The sequence below is a fragment of the Phalacrocorax carbo genome, chromosome 3 (assembly GCF_963921805.1).
Source record: "Phalacrocorax carbo chromosome 3, bPhaCar2.1, whole genome shotgun sequence".
NCBI lineage: Eukaryota > Metazoa > Chordata > Aves > Suliformes > Phalacrocoracidae > Phalacrocorax > Phalacrocorax carbo.
This window is the reverse complement of record NC_087515.1, coordinates 43,306,881-43,320,717: the sequence shown is the minus strand read 5'-3', so window position 1 is coordinate 43,320,717 and position 13,837 is coordinate 43,306,881. Positions and strand designations below refer to the sequence as shown.

At 42.3% G+C, this 13,837-nt stretch overlaps 1 protein-coding gene across 8 annotated transcripts in view; it reads left to right on the top strand.

Annotated features, from left to right (window-relative positions):
* The window catches only part of LOC135312536 (ADP-ribose glycohydrolase MACROD2-like), a 914,210-nt gene that overhangs the window by 857,464 nt on the left and 42,909 nt on the right, over positions 1-13,837 (top strand). For all 8 annotated transcript variants that reach the window (XM_064446745.1, XM_064446742.1, XM_064446740.1 and 5 more), the window contains 3 exons: positions 7,227-7,304; positions 7,921-7,992; positions 8,617-8,685. In XM_064446745.1, coding sequence (XP_064302815.1) covers positions 7,227-7,304; positions 7,921-7,992; positions 8,617-8,685 — 219 coding nt within the window. The remainder of the gene's footprint in view (positions 1-7,226; positions 7,305-7,920; positions 7,993-8,616; positions 8,686-13,837) is intronic.

Below are 13,837 nucleotides of genomic sequence, written 5' to 3'. Positions count from 1 at the left end.
GTGGCAAATGAGTCTAGGCTGCATGTTCCCAAAATACTAGGTTTCCCAATAGATTTCCAAGCCTGCTGTGGAAGTATAGCAATCTTTCAAACACTGGTTCTGGTGACTGCACCAAAACAAGTATTTTGACTCCAATTAGAGTTGACTAGTAGTTTTTCTGCTTATTTTTTAATCATATTTCTGGGATTAGAATATAGCAAACACATTGAAATAGTTATTTATTGCTCTAAAATGTGGTGATATTCAAAACAGAGCACATGCATCTCTGCTACCATGAAGTTCTAGTATTTTTGTCTTACCTGAGTCGTCTTTTTTTTTTTTTTTTAAGGAAAAGGGGCAGGACGGGAACATGAAAGTGCGTTTTTTGTGACAAGCACATGGAACAGTGCAGGGATCATGTTTTGAAGGGCTCCGATTAAAATGAAAACCTACTGTGAGATTACAAATCTTGTATTAATGTGAAAGTATATCTCTTCTGTTGTTCGTAATAGAAGAGATGCTATCCAGAAAAAAAGGTCCATGTGGGCCCTGTTTGCATGTGGCCTTTGAGCAGACTGAATTTTTGGAGTGCTCTGTCTGTCCTAAGGAAATAAAAAAAGGCAGAACAGTCATATTTCAATAATATCAAGATATTTGATGTTATGCTGTGGAGGTATCCTCTTATTCCAGTCTGTGCCAAGTTTCTATTTTTCTCTGTCTGGAAATACCGCAAAGAAAAGTTGCAATTTTACCCTTAAAAACTTGCATGCATATCTATTAGCTCTTGGGGGGAGAGCTGACACCTCTAGGCAGCACCTTCGTAGCGCTTCATTACTGTGCATATGGAAGTAGATCCTTTATACAAAGTGGATTTCAAGTTAGAGATGCTTCTCTTTATGAAGTGTAAGGGCAGAACAAAGTGATTAATATTTACACAGCAGATAAAACATGTATCAGACAGGCTGCACTCAGCCTAGTATGCCTGTCCATACAAGATTGTGCTGGGAGTACAAACTCTTTAACACATTTTAAATGGACTGTATTGTGTATAGCTGTGCACCTGTGATTTTATTTTTTTTAAGAAAAGTATGTGTGCATGCACGTGTGTGTGTCTTCTGCATCCTCATCTCAGTTACCTGTCCTACCAATTATTTATTTAACATGATTTAATGATAGGGCTTTCTAGTAGAAAAATGGAAAAAGGAACTGGATTTAGTACAGGCAAAGAATAAACTCCCCATTATGCAATCATGGCAAAGTTTCTGTGCACAATACGCTGATTTTAATTCATTAGCACTTAATAAGAACTGAATTTTCATTTGAAGGTCAACTAAATTAAATTGTATGCTAATTAATTTTAAAAATAAAGTAGCGATTAATTATTTCCAGGTGTTCACCAAAGTCTGTGCTCCTGTGGGAGTACCATTTAAAGCAAGTCACTATTTTTCTACATTATCTGAAATGGAGTCAGATTCAGTGAGCTGGAGGGCTTATGTTGTCAGAAACATAATTAGGTGTATGCCTTGGCCCTAAAAGCTCACTTTGTGCAACCCAGAAGCCTAGAAGGATCCTGCCTGTAAAACATAATGGATATAAAATTTCTGTTTGGCCAGCTGTAGTTCTCACCATGGAAAAGTCTTGATGTCCTAAAGACATAAATTATTGAGAAAGGATGAACTGAAAGATAGAGCATTTCAAATGCAGGGGAGCTGTGCAAATTGACATAAATTAGGCATTGATAAGTGGGTAAAAAAGATTGACTGGAACATGAATATGTTCAAAAAGTGTTTAAAATTAGCTCTTAAGTATATATTAAGACATCTAAATGAATGACCTGATCTTCAGAAGTGCTGAGCGCTCAGCAGCTACCAATGAAATGTTTTTACTTCACCCTTGGGCTATGATTAGACATGGAAAATTTCAGCCTAAAAAATTTCAATTACAGGTAAATGAAAAAGAACCTTTTTAATGGAAGAGTTTCAACACCCCAAACTGTAGCTGTGCCTCTGCATGCCAGCTACTGTGATAACATTTTTCTCTCCCTTGGTTAGAAGGATTTCTATGAAAGCAAATTGGCTAACACAAGCTGAATGGTGTGGTTTGTTTTTTTTTTTTAAACCAGGTACACAACCATCACCATCCAACCAAGTGCCTGTTGTCTGAACAGTCTCCATAATGGTCACTTGGAGCTGTACACAATGCAGGTTATTAACTTTTCCTTTTAATCTGATCTATCTGTAGCATTGTGCATCCAGATGTGGTCCAGACTATAAACTACTGAAGAGGTATTTCTGCTCTACTCTTCACCAGTACAGGCAGCCACAACAGCTGACACTAATGTACTTAGCTGGTTTATTTAGATCCTACTTATTTTTAAATATTAGCTGACCTGGAGCCATCCAGCTGTGCTCTTGTCAGTCCGATGCAAGTGCCTACTCCTTCCATCTCCCCTGCTCAGCCCTTACCTTCAGCTGTGCAGCATCTTCTCCTAGGAAGAGTCTAACTGAGACAGCTAGGTTTTTCTCAGCTTTTTCCTTTCCCAGTGCCCTGTACAACAGGCCCTGCCTCTGACAGCAGCAGCAGGATGCCCACAGTTACCATACCAGGTGTGCCTGAAAATTCTCTTGTGAACAGAAGGTGAGGTTAGAGGAGATACCCTTCTGTCAGCCTGAAGCACGAGTGGGTGCATTACTCAGTGGACCCCACCTGCGGAGATGAACTGCCTGGTCTATTACCCTAACACTTGCAAAAATATCTCTACAGTTCATTGCACCTAAAAGGTCTGTTTTACCAAGCTGTATAAACTTGGGCTCCAATAAATCTGATCTGTGATAAAGATAGATTAAAATGAAATCTTGGTGGGTATAAAAAATAACATTTTAAAGTCAAAGCTCAAGAATGTCTCCCTAACTTCTCATAAATCACCATTTTATAGTACTTTGTTTTAACACATTTTCATCGGTTTATGAGGCAAAAGAATACCCTAATCATGTGGCAGCCTCCATGCACACCATTACCTGTAATTTTAGACACCTGTGTGATTTATTTCACTCTGGAAATATTCCAGTCATTTTTCACAGTATCATGCTTAAAAAATAAAATGTACTGAACCTGTTTATTTCATAATGACCAGCTTTTTCCCCTCTTTAATCTTCTTAAAGCTCCCTAAAAAATCTGTGCTGTGTGTGGGACCCAGGTGCATTGCACATTAGAAATCACTCGGTAAATAAGCCATACAGAGAGTAGCTGGGGAATTGAATTTTAAAAAATGATTAAAACCTCTTAACATTCAGATCTTACCATTTCTCCTCTTCCTTAGCATTTGCAAAATGTTGTTTGAGCAGCATTGCTTTATACAGTCAAAAAAAAAAAAAAAGAATGGCATGGAAAAGGATGGGTGTTTATGCAATATTTAGACAAAACAGTATCTGATTATTGGCAGGAAGGGTAGGATTGATAGTTCAGTGCAAGCTAGGTGGTTTTCTTGGAGCTGAATTCAACATTCAACTGATATATTGGAACTGTGAATATGCTTGGGGATTATCCTGATCAGCTTACTTAAAGTCCATATGTTTTCTTCATGGGTTGTTGAAGGTTGGGGCTAATTCCCAGGTGCATTCAACCACACAGCCCCACGAGACAGTTGTTTCGATACGATGGAGGGGTGCAGAGCCAAGAGCTCTTGATGTGGACACTGTCACTACAGCCACCAAGTAAAAGCAGGTTTGAAGGAACTAAGGGGTGCTCAGTCTTCAATGAGCACTTCAGAGCTTGATGTAGATATGCCATTAAATGTAGTGTTTTGTTCATTCATGTGTGATCGATGATGACATTAGGAACAGTGCCCCAGTGTAGTGTCAGAAACACTGATTAATTTCAGTCCTGCTGGAGGAATGTTAACTCTTACAGTCCCAATTTGTGGTTACCCAAGGTAAATAGTGCCTAGCATATGTTACCAAAAAAACTAAGCATACTGTGCTGTGAAATAATATGCTGACTTGGAATCTCCAGTACAACTTAACAGGTAAGTAGCTGTGTTAGGAGAGGGCTAAGACTACTTTATGCCATTTAAAATGTCAGAGTTACTTCCCTAGCCAATTAGAGATGAACGAAGGCTTTAGGGATGGCCAGAGCTTTTGTAGACCCTGGAATTGTTTAAGACTATGCTACTGGCTTATACCCAGCAGCATAAGGCTCTAAAGGGCTAAGTGAGCACAGAGGACCAGCTGAGCCCGAGGAATACCACTACCTTACTGAAAACTTGCCTGCAGAAAGTAGTATATTGTAGGCATTTGTGGGATTCCCACTGCTGCTTGCCAGCTGAAATGGAGGTGGCACTCCTGCCTCATATCCAATTTGGGAACAGCTTTTATTGACTGGTGCATTTGCTCTTACACGTCTACTCTTTCTTTGCTCAGATTTTCTTCATAAATCTGGGTTTATTCCTTTGCTTTATTTTATTCTTGTTAATCCTAAAAGTAAATGTGTCTTTGGACCTTTTGGCTTGAATATTTGATCTAATATTTGCATTTGAAAAGAAAAAATCTTTGGTATGGTCTTGACCTCAAAGATTTTGAAACTCAGAATCTGCATACTTATGCAATGACTGATTTCTATTGCTGAAATAAGAGCCTTGCAGACTCTTACAGCTAGGCAGTAACTCCTGTCCTTGTTCTGCTCTTTTCACAAACACATTTTACAAAAAGAATCTTGTGCAAAATTATCATTCTTTGTTGCCTGGGATAATTTGGATTCCCTTACAATTTTAAAGTTGCTTTCTTGAACCCTAGAAAAATTAGAAACCCCTTTATGACCAAAATGAAAGTTTAACACAAAATTACAATCCTCTAAGAATAAACTGTGTAAAGCCAGCTATGGGAATGTGTGAAGATGTGCCAAATAGCATAGGTGGTGTCTAGCTATGGTGCCTAATGGTGGCTCTTGGCACAGCTGCCGGGTCAAACTGCCAGCTTTGCCAAAGGGTGGGAGCAGCAACAACTCCCCACACTCTGCAATAACTGTAATTTGGCATAAGCTACATGATGCTCCATGACAAACAGCAGCATGATGGGGCCCGTATGTCAGCCAAGCCCAGGGCTCTTTAAACTCCATTTGTTGTTATTGACCAAAGCATGTAATTGTTCCTCTGATGCTGGGGATTGATTTTTGCATGAAATTGGAGTCATTCCTCATTCTAGGAGAAAGGGTGGCACCCGTGAACTGAGATTAAAGGCACAGGTCTGGGAGTATGAAGTGCTTGTGCAATAAGTGCAGAATAAGATAGCTCTACGGGTCTGATAGGACAGAGCTGCATGCATCTCTCCTGCCCATAGCAGGTAATATCACACTTTATCATCACTTTTGGCTGTTTGGAAGGGCTGTGTTCAGGTCCTGGCTGGAAGGTACTTAAGGCAGAGGACTTCTAATTCCAGCTTTGTCAGTACAGTTCCTTTTACAAACATGCAACTAAAATGTTACAGGAAAATATTATATTAATTTAAGGTATGGGGCTACAGCTGGTAAAAATCTTGGCTTGTTTGATATCCTGAAAGCTTTCTCAGAAACTTCAGCAAAGCCAGAATTTCACTCCATGGGCTTAAAGTTTGCTTGAAAAATTCCCTACAGATTTTTAGTACCATTCCCATTTATACCAAGAGGTTCTTCAACTCGCTTTTTAATTAAATTTGGAATTTGATGAAATTCTAACTTATTTTTACTCTGATTTGGGCTGATGGGGTAATCCCTTGTAACTCAGCACAATGTGGCATCCTAGTATGAAAGGCCAGTGCAGTGATACACCTGATAGCAGAGAGTAGCATTTTAAGTGAACAGTAGGGTGAAAAAAAGTGCAGCGAGGGCAAATTCTAGCAAACTGTACATCAGTGAGATGTTCTGCTTTCAAACTTGGATTTATAAACTTATTGTCATGCCATGAAAGAACCAAGAAGCTGTGCAGGTAATTAAATATTTGCCTTGGGGGATTATTTGCAGTTAATTAAAGCCACACACTTTCAGTGCATACCTTTTCTACAGATTATTAATTTTGGATCAGATGTTAACAACCCAGCTTTCTCACTTATCCATCAGAGATTATTCTTAGCAAATTCCAGGAACAGAGTTTTTCAGGGGCATCCTTTGGTATATTGTAAGATTTACTCTGCTGTATTGTAGAAAGGGACATTACAGAGGTAGACCCCTAACAAGACTGTCATAGCATAATTTATTATCATGCACTGTAGATCTTTCGGCACTGTTACTTCTGTTTTCCATTTAGCAGCATTTTAGAAAGTCTTTCACTCTGGAACACAAGTAGTGATCATCCGTTACCGTTGGTTTGACCTCAAGTGTACTTACTCCTGTAGTTTGCAGAAATGTCCAGTTGTATCAGCAGTGGTTTTCAATGAGGATCAAAGAGAGCTCTTTATCCACTGAAAGCTGTGTATTGTGTGGATCAGCAGAGCTAGAATGGGTGGCTGTGTTGCTGTGATTTCCTGACTGCAGTGGAATGATGCATTTTTCCATACCCATGCAAAAACTCAGGAGTGACTGTTGTCAGAAAATGTTGTTCAATACAACAAAACAATGTCCTGTGTTTATGAAGACTGTGGGTAGCATAGCAATTGGACTTATGTTGTCTAATTTAAACCTTGCTGTGCCACTGGTTCAGGCTATGGCTTTGGGCAGTTCATTTTGCTGGTGTCCCCCAAAAGGAGAAGCAGTCTTGACCACGATAATGACCTTGAAAGTTCTGTCATCAATTGAAATGAGGCTAGGATTTGCACTGGATTTATAGGACTTAACGTTTGTCAAGCTTGTGGAAGTCCAACCATTAAAAGTGCTGGTGGTGTTCTAAATAAATAAGAAACTGCTTTATTTATCAAATAGGAGGTTAGTGCTATTTCTGATAGCTTTGTGCCTTTCTGTTCATTAGAAATAAAATTCTTAGTAGTGCTGCTGCTTATTCTTACGCATCCTTTTTCGCTAGCTCCTTGTTTAAGGTTTGTACTGCAGGCAAAAAGCTGCTCAGTAAGTGTACAGCTTTTAAAATCAATTTGAATAATTGAAACCCATGAGTATACTTTTGTAGTATATAAGTCTGTAGTTAAACACATAGAAAATCTGTCAGAGTATCAGAATGCCAGATACGAAGCTAGCACCTAAGGGCTACCTGTGTCTGAAGTAACTACTGGACTTTTCCAGCATGAAAACTGCAGCAGGATTTGTTTGTTTGTTTGCTGTTTCCTCAGACTCTCTGAAAGACTTCAAAGGCGCATGGGAGAATGACCCAGTGCATCCTGTAGGATGTGAACAAGATCAAGCCGAAGGTAAAGTGTTATGTCAAAGTTCTTTAAGACAGAGATAGTGAACCAGCTGGGAACCTTAGTTCTTCCAGTTTCAGCATCCAGTAGTTTTCAGCCGGACCTCTGCTGCCTTAAGAAAATGCTATCGGATAGTAGAGGTTGTGTGCCTACCAGTTGTGGTGCAGTACTCTGGTGTTGCTGGAAAAGACACGTGTCTCCAAATAAGTGGGTTTAACAATATTGATCCTGGGTGTGTAGCATTGTTATTATTGTCCTTTGTTGTTGTTCTAAAAGCCTGTGGGGTGATTCTGTTCCTTCTCCTAAGTTGACTGCCAAGTGCAAGCGCTTTGCTCCTATGAGAATCAGTCTGTCAAGGCAGAGCTACAAAAGAACTAAAACCAAAAGTTGATTCAGGGTTAGTTTTGACCAGCTCTTTAACATACGTAATGCTAAGAGTTTGTTAAGTGATGTTTTCATATATAAAATAATTCCAACACTGTTCATTTAATAGAAAAAAAAAACAGTACTTGGCTGAAAAGGACTGTGCTGTATGTTACATTCATGTCCTGTTCTGACAAACTTGCCGTTGCCTGCACACAGCCATCATACTGGTGTCATTTTCAATTTGTCATGTTAACAGGACAACAGGATGTTTCTGCAGAGGAGATGAAAACTGGGGCAGATTCCCAAAGTTCCTGCATGGAAATAAAAGGTATTGCACACATCTTGAAATCAAAGAGCAAGATTAACAGGGAAAACCACTGGTCATTGATCAGCTGTTATCAGTAGCATTTAAGTTTCCTTTCTTTGTCCATACCTACTAAACTAAATCTGTGGAGCCGGATCTTCTTATAGTACTTTTAAATTTAACCCTGAGCCAGGGAGTATCTATGGATTCTCAGTGACAAAAGCTGACTTTTAATGACTGTGATCGTTAGAGAAAGAAGTGAATATTGCACTTCTTACTCCTGATGACAAGCACTTCAGCCTTGTACACTGGGAGTACTGAATGCTCTGTCCCCATCCGGCAAAACACTTGTGTATGTGTGTCTCTGGGCTTGCAAGAAGTCCCAGTGAAGGCCTGTGCTTGGAGCTAGTCATGTGGGGGTTTTGTGCTAAATCCCAGAAAGCTCAGCATTTTGGAGGATCAAGGCCTTGCTCTCAACTACAGCCCCCTGGATTTCCCTGAGACGGCTTTTGTATCAGTACTCTTGGGGAAAAGGATCCTTTTCCTCTGCCAGTGTTTTTAATGGTAATCTATCTAGTGTATGTTAATCCTTTTATGTCCATTCTGAAAAGCCTTACTGTTCATCTTCATTTTATCAAATTTCTTCAGACACAACAGAAGTTGAGATACCTTTGATTCATGGTGCAGAGGAAAAAGAAGAAGGAAAAGAAGAAGAAGGTAAGGATACTTATAAAATAGATTGAGACAGAGAATGCTGCTGGGCTTATGTTCCCCTTTCCTATTGTGAGGAAACATGGAAAGAACATATAAAAGCCTTTTTTTTTTTTTCTAAAAATCCTCTTTTGCCTATCTTTGAGTGTTGTTTTGATATATTGGACGTGGATTTACATAGGATAATAAGTGCAAAAATGTGCACACTGAAATTCTAAAGTGACTTTAAAATAAATACTCTTCTTATCTTTGGTTTTTGGGTCGGCGAGGAGTACAGCGGCGGCAAGGGCAGGTCCCATGGCTCAGCGCTAGATAGGGGCAGGCAAGGCAGTTGCTCGTACCCAAGAAGCCTGAGGGTGAGCAGAGGGACCCGTCAGGAGCCAGCAGGTCTCACGAGAGAGGCTGACATGCAGCTGACGCAGTGTGGGGCACTGCCAGAAGCAACGGCAGGAGATTTAAACGGCCCCCTGGGAGCGTGAGTGAACAGGAGCGTTGTAAACAGGGAGTGGCACATCAGAAGAGCATGGCGCAGCAGTTCGCGCTGACAGGGCACGCAGGAGGGATGCCACAGCCCACTTGTAGGTCTACAGCTCAGGCAAGTGCTTTGGCCTCGGGCAAAATGGTGGGCACTCACCTCAGAGCTAAAACCACTGTTTGTTCAGCAAAAGCCCCTGAGATGTCAGGCTCATCCACCCAGACAGGTCTGGTAAGAAAGGACACATCAGTACAGGCAGTGGGTTGCGGCAATTGCCCAAACCCCTCTTCTGACAAAAAGCTAAGTACCTGCACGAGGTGTGCACAGGTTGATGACCTGTTACGTCAGGTGGCTGAACTGCAGGAAAAGGTTAAGAGGCTGCACAGTATTAGAGGAGCTGTGGCAGAGATAGACAGGTGGCTTCAGAATCGTGTTCCTGTGGCAGACACTGCTGAGAATGAGGCACTGTGGACCCCGGTGACTCACAGGAGCGGGATTCCACATCAGCCTGCACCTTCCACCATCACAATCAGAAACAGATATGAAGCCTTAACAACTAAGGATACCCCATGAGCAAGGTCTGCAAAGTCCCCTGCAAGGGGAAACTGTACCAGCAACATACAGCGGACATCATACAAAGAAACGACAAGTGCTCGTGGTGGGTGACTCTCTTTTGAAGGGTACTGAGGCACCCATCTGCCGACCTGACAGAGAGGCACGGGAGGTATGCTGCCTTCCAGGAGCCAAGGTCCAAGATGTTGCTGAGAGGATGCCACAACTCATCAGGAAAACAGACTGCTATCCACTATTACTATTTCATGTAGGCATGAACAACACTGAGAGCTGTAACCTGGGTAAAATCAAAGAATACTTTCAAGCCCTGGGGGAGCAAGTGAAAAAGATTGGCACCCAGGTGATCTTCTCTTCCATTTTGCCAGTTCGAGGGAAGGGAGCAGCCAGAAACAGGCGCGTAATGTATATCAACTCCTGGCTACGTGGCTGGTGCCACTGTGAGGGGTTTGGCTTTTTGACAATGGGGTGTCTTCAATGATGACAACATGCTAGGGAGGGATGGAGTCCTTCTGTCTAAAAGAGGTAGGGGAGTCTTCAGCAGTAGGCTGGCTAATTTGGTGAGGTGGGCTTTAAACTGAATGACTTCGGGGGTGGGATCCATTGTGAAAACGCTCACACCAGCATGTCCAACGGGGGAGTAAGTCAGGCCAAGCAGTGTGGTGATAAAGGTTCCTTAGCTGCCTCCCAAGACGTGAAACAGAAGAATGATCACCTCAAGTGTATGTATACAAATGCACGCAGATAACAAACAGGAGGAACTGGAGCTCCGTGCCCACTCAGAAGGGTATGACATCATATGAGTAACTGAAACATAGTGGGACAACTCAAATGAGTGGGGGATCACAATGGATGGTTACAGGCTCTTTCATAAGGACAGGCAAGGTAGAAGAGGTGGAGGAGTTGCACTCTACATCAAGGAACACCTTGAATGTATTGAAGTCAACTATGGTGATTGCGACTGCTCTATCGAATGTTAAGAGGTTAGGTTAAAGTCAAAGGGGTCGTCTCCAAGCAGGACCTCACAGTGGGCATCTGCTGTCGACCTCCTAACCACGGAGACAAAGCTGACGAAGTGATATTTGGGCACTAAAGCAAGCTTCTGGCCAACAGAACCTGGTCCTGATAGGTGACTTCAACTACCCAGACATCTGCTGGAAGAACAATACAGCAGCTCACATGTCGTCCACCAAGTTCCTGGAATGTATAGAGGACTGTTTCCTGATAGAATTGTTAGATTTGCCAACCAGGAAGGAGTAGCTGCTGGACTTGCTATTCACAAACCGAGAAAGCCTGCTTTGTAATATCTCAGTTAGTGATAGCCTTGGCTGCAGTGACCGCAATATTGTGGAGTTCGGGATCCTGCTGAGTGTGTTGAAGGTTAGTTCTACGACAAGGATTCTGGATTTTAGAAGAGCAAACTTCAGTTCACTCAGGGCTCAATTGGGAGGGATTCGATGGGAAACTTCCATGGAAGACAAAGGAGCTAGTGAGTGCTGGGAATTCAAGAACTCTATATTGGAAGCACAAAACCAATTTATCCCCTACAAAGGAAAGGGAAGTAAGCAGAACAGGAGGCCCCCATGGCTGAACCACGACCTCCTGGGTCTACCCAAATTCAAAAGGGAAGCACACCAGAAATGGAGAAGTGGAGAATTATCTGCCATAGCCGGAGTGTGCAGAGATGCAGTTAGAAAAGCAAAAGCCCAATTTGAATTAAAACTGGCTGTAGACATAAAAAATAACAAGAAAAGTTTATTCAGACATGTCAACCATAAGCAGAAAAGGAAGGAAAACATAGGCCCACTGTTAAACGGAAAAGGAGAGTCAGTCACCAACGATGCAGAAAAGGCAGAGGTCCTCAACACCTTCTTCACTTCTGTCTTTACCAACACTGTTGGGTCCCAGGCTTTGGGAACAAAATTGCCGATTGATCCAAACACTGACCCACCATCAGTGAAGGAAGAGTTAGTATATGAATTATTACAGGAGCTTGACCCTTACAAATCAATGGGCCCTGACAACATCTACCCGAGGGTGTTAAGAGAGCTGGCTGACATCATTGCAAGGCCACGCTCCATAATCTTCGAGAAGTCATGGAGAACAGGGGATGTCCCAGAGGACTGGAGGAAGGCAAATGTTACCCCTATCTACAAGAAGGGCTCGAGGGAGAATCCGGGTAACTATAGGCCCATCAGCCTTACTTCAATCCCTGGGAAAGTTATGGAACGAATCCTCCTGGGGGCCATCACAAGTCAAATGAAGCACGTGATTGGGAAAAGCCAATATGGCTTCACTAAAGGCAGATCATGCTTGACAAACCTGGTGGCCTTCTATGACAAAGTGACTTGCCTGGTTGACATGGGGCAGGCAGTGGACATTGTCTACCTGGACTTCTCCTTTGATATGGTCCCCCACAGTCTCCTGCTGGAGAAATTAATGCGGTATAGCCTAGACAAGTGGTCTGTGCAGTGGGTGGGGAACTGGCTGACAGGCCACACCCAAAGGGTGGTGATAAATACCTCCTTTTCCATGTGGCAACCTGTCACTAGTGGAGTCCCCCAGGGATCGATACTGGACCCAATGTTATTCAATATCTTTATAAGTGATCTGGATAACAGCATCAAGTGTAGCCTGATGAAGTCTGCTGATGACACCAAGTTGAGCGGGGAAGCAGACGCTCCAGAAGGGAGAGCTGCTTTGTAGGGAGATCTGGATAGGCTGGAAGAGTGGGCTAACAAGAACTTTATGAAGTTCAACAAGGACAAGTGTAAGGTCTTACACATGGGAAAACATAATCCGGGAGTGCAGCACTGCCTGGGATCCACCTGGCTGGAGGGCAGCCCTGTGGAAAGGGACCTGGGGGTCCTGGTGGACAGAAAGCTCAACATGAGCAAAGAATGTGCTGCTGCAGCCAAGAAGGCCAACAGGATGCTGGGTTGCATCAAAAAGGGCATCGCCAGCAGAGATAAAAAGAAGTCATCATCCCACTCTACTCAGTGCTTGTCAGGCCACACCTGGAGTACTGCATACAGTTCTGGTCCCCGCTATACAAAAGGGATGTGGACAGGCTGGAAGGGGTCCAGAGAAGGGCCACCGAGATGATCAAAGGGCTGGGAAGCCTGCCATATGAGGATAGGCTGGGAGAATTGGGTTTGTTCAGCCTTGAGAAAAGGAGGCTTAGAGGGGATCTCACCAGCATGTACCAGTACTTAAGGGGCAGCTACAAAGAAGACGGAGACTCCCTTATTACACGGAGTCACATGGAGAGGACATGGGGGAGTGGACACAAATTCTCTTGAGGAGATTCCAATTGGACACAAGAGGAAAATTTTTCACATTGAGGACAGTCAACCATTGGAAATAATCTCCCCAGGGAAGTGGTTGACTCAGCCACATTGGACACTTTCAAGAGTCGTCTGGACAGGGTGCTGGGCCATCTTGTCTAGACTGTGCTCTTCCTAGAAAGGTTGGACTAGATGATCCCTGAGGTCCCTTCCAACCTGTGATTCTGCGATTGGTTTTCTGCATTAAAGTGCATAAGGGTAATTAAACAACTAATTTATGTCCACTTAAGTACCCTCTTGATCATGTTTGCTACAAGCATCGAGGGTATTTACAATAAATGGGTATGATAATTATTTGTGAGGTCATTAATAGAGATTTAACTAGTAATTAACTAAAACTAGTCATTCTAATAAAACAACAAATATGTGGAGCAGGAGTACGGAGTGTTGCTGAAGCAGTAATTTTTTCTGGGAGTAAAGTATTTAATTGCTTAGAAATGCTTCTGCAAAGAAATGCAGTTTAATTTTAAGTGTCAGACGCTTCTGGGAACCCTATGTTCAGTTCACCATTTGTAACAGGCACATGGTCATATAAAAAATAACTTATTATGTAAATAATTCTCTGATTGTAAACTAACTGCAAGTTAATAATCATATGGTCATTTGAACAGCATAGGGATGCAGGTTACAGTTCCAAATTAAAATGCAGACATGACTTTTATTGAAAATTCAGGTCCATACTGTGTTCTCCTAATTATGAACTCATTTTCTCAGCCGCATTGACACCAACTTAATTGCAAACCTGTGTTAGCAATATTGACACTTC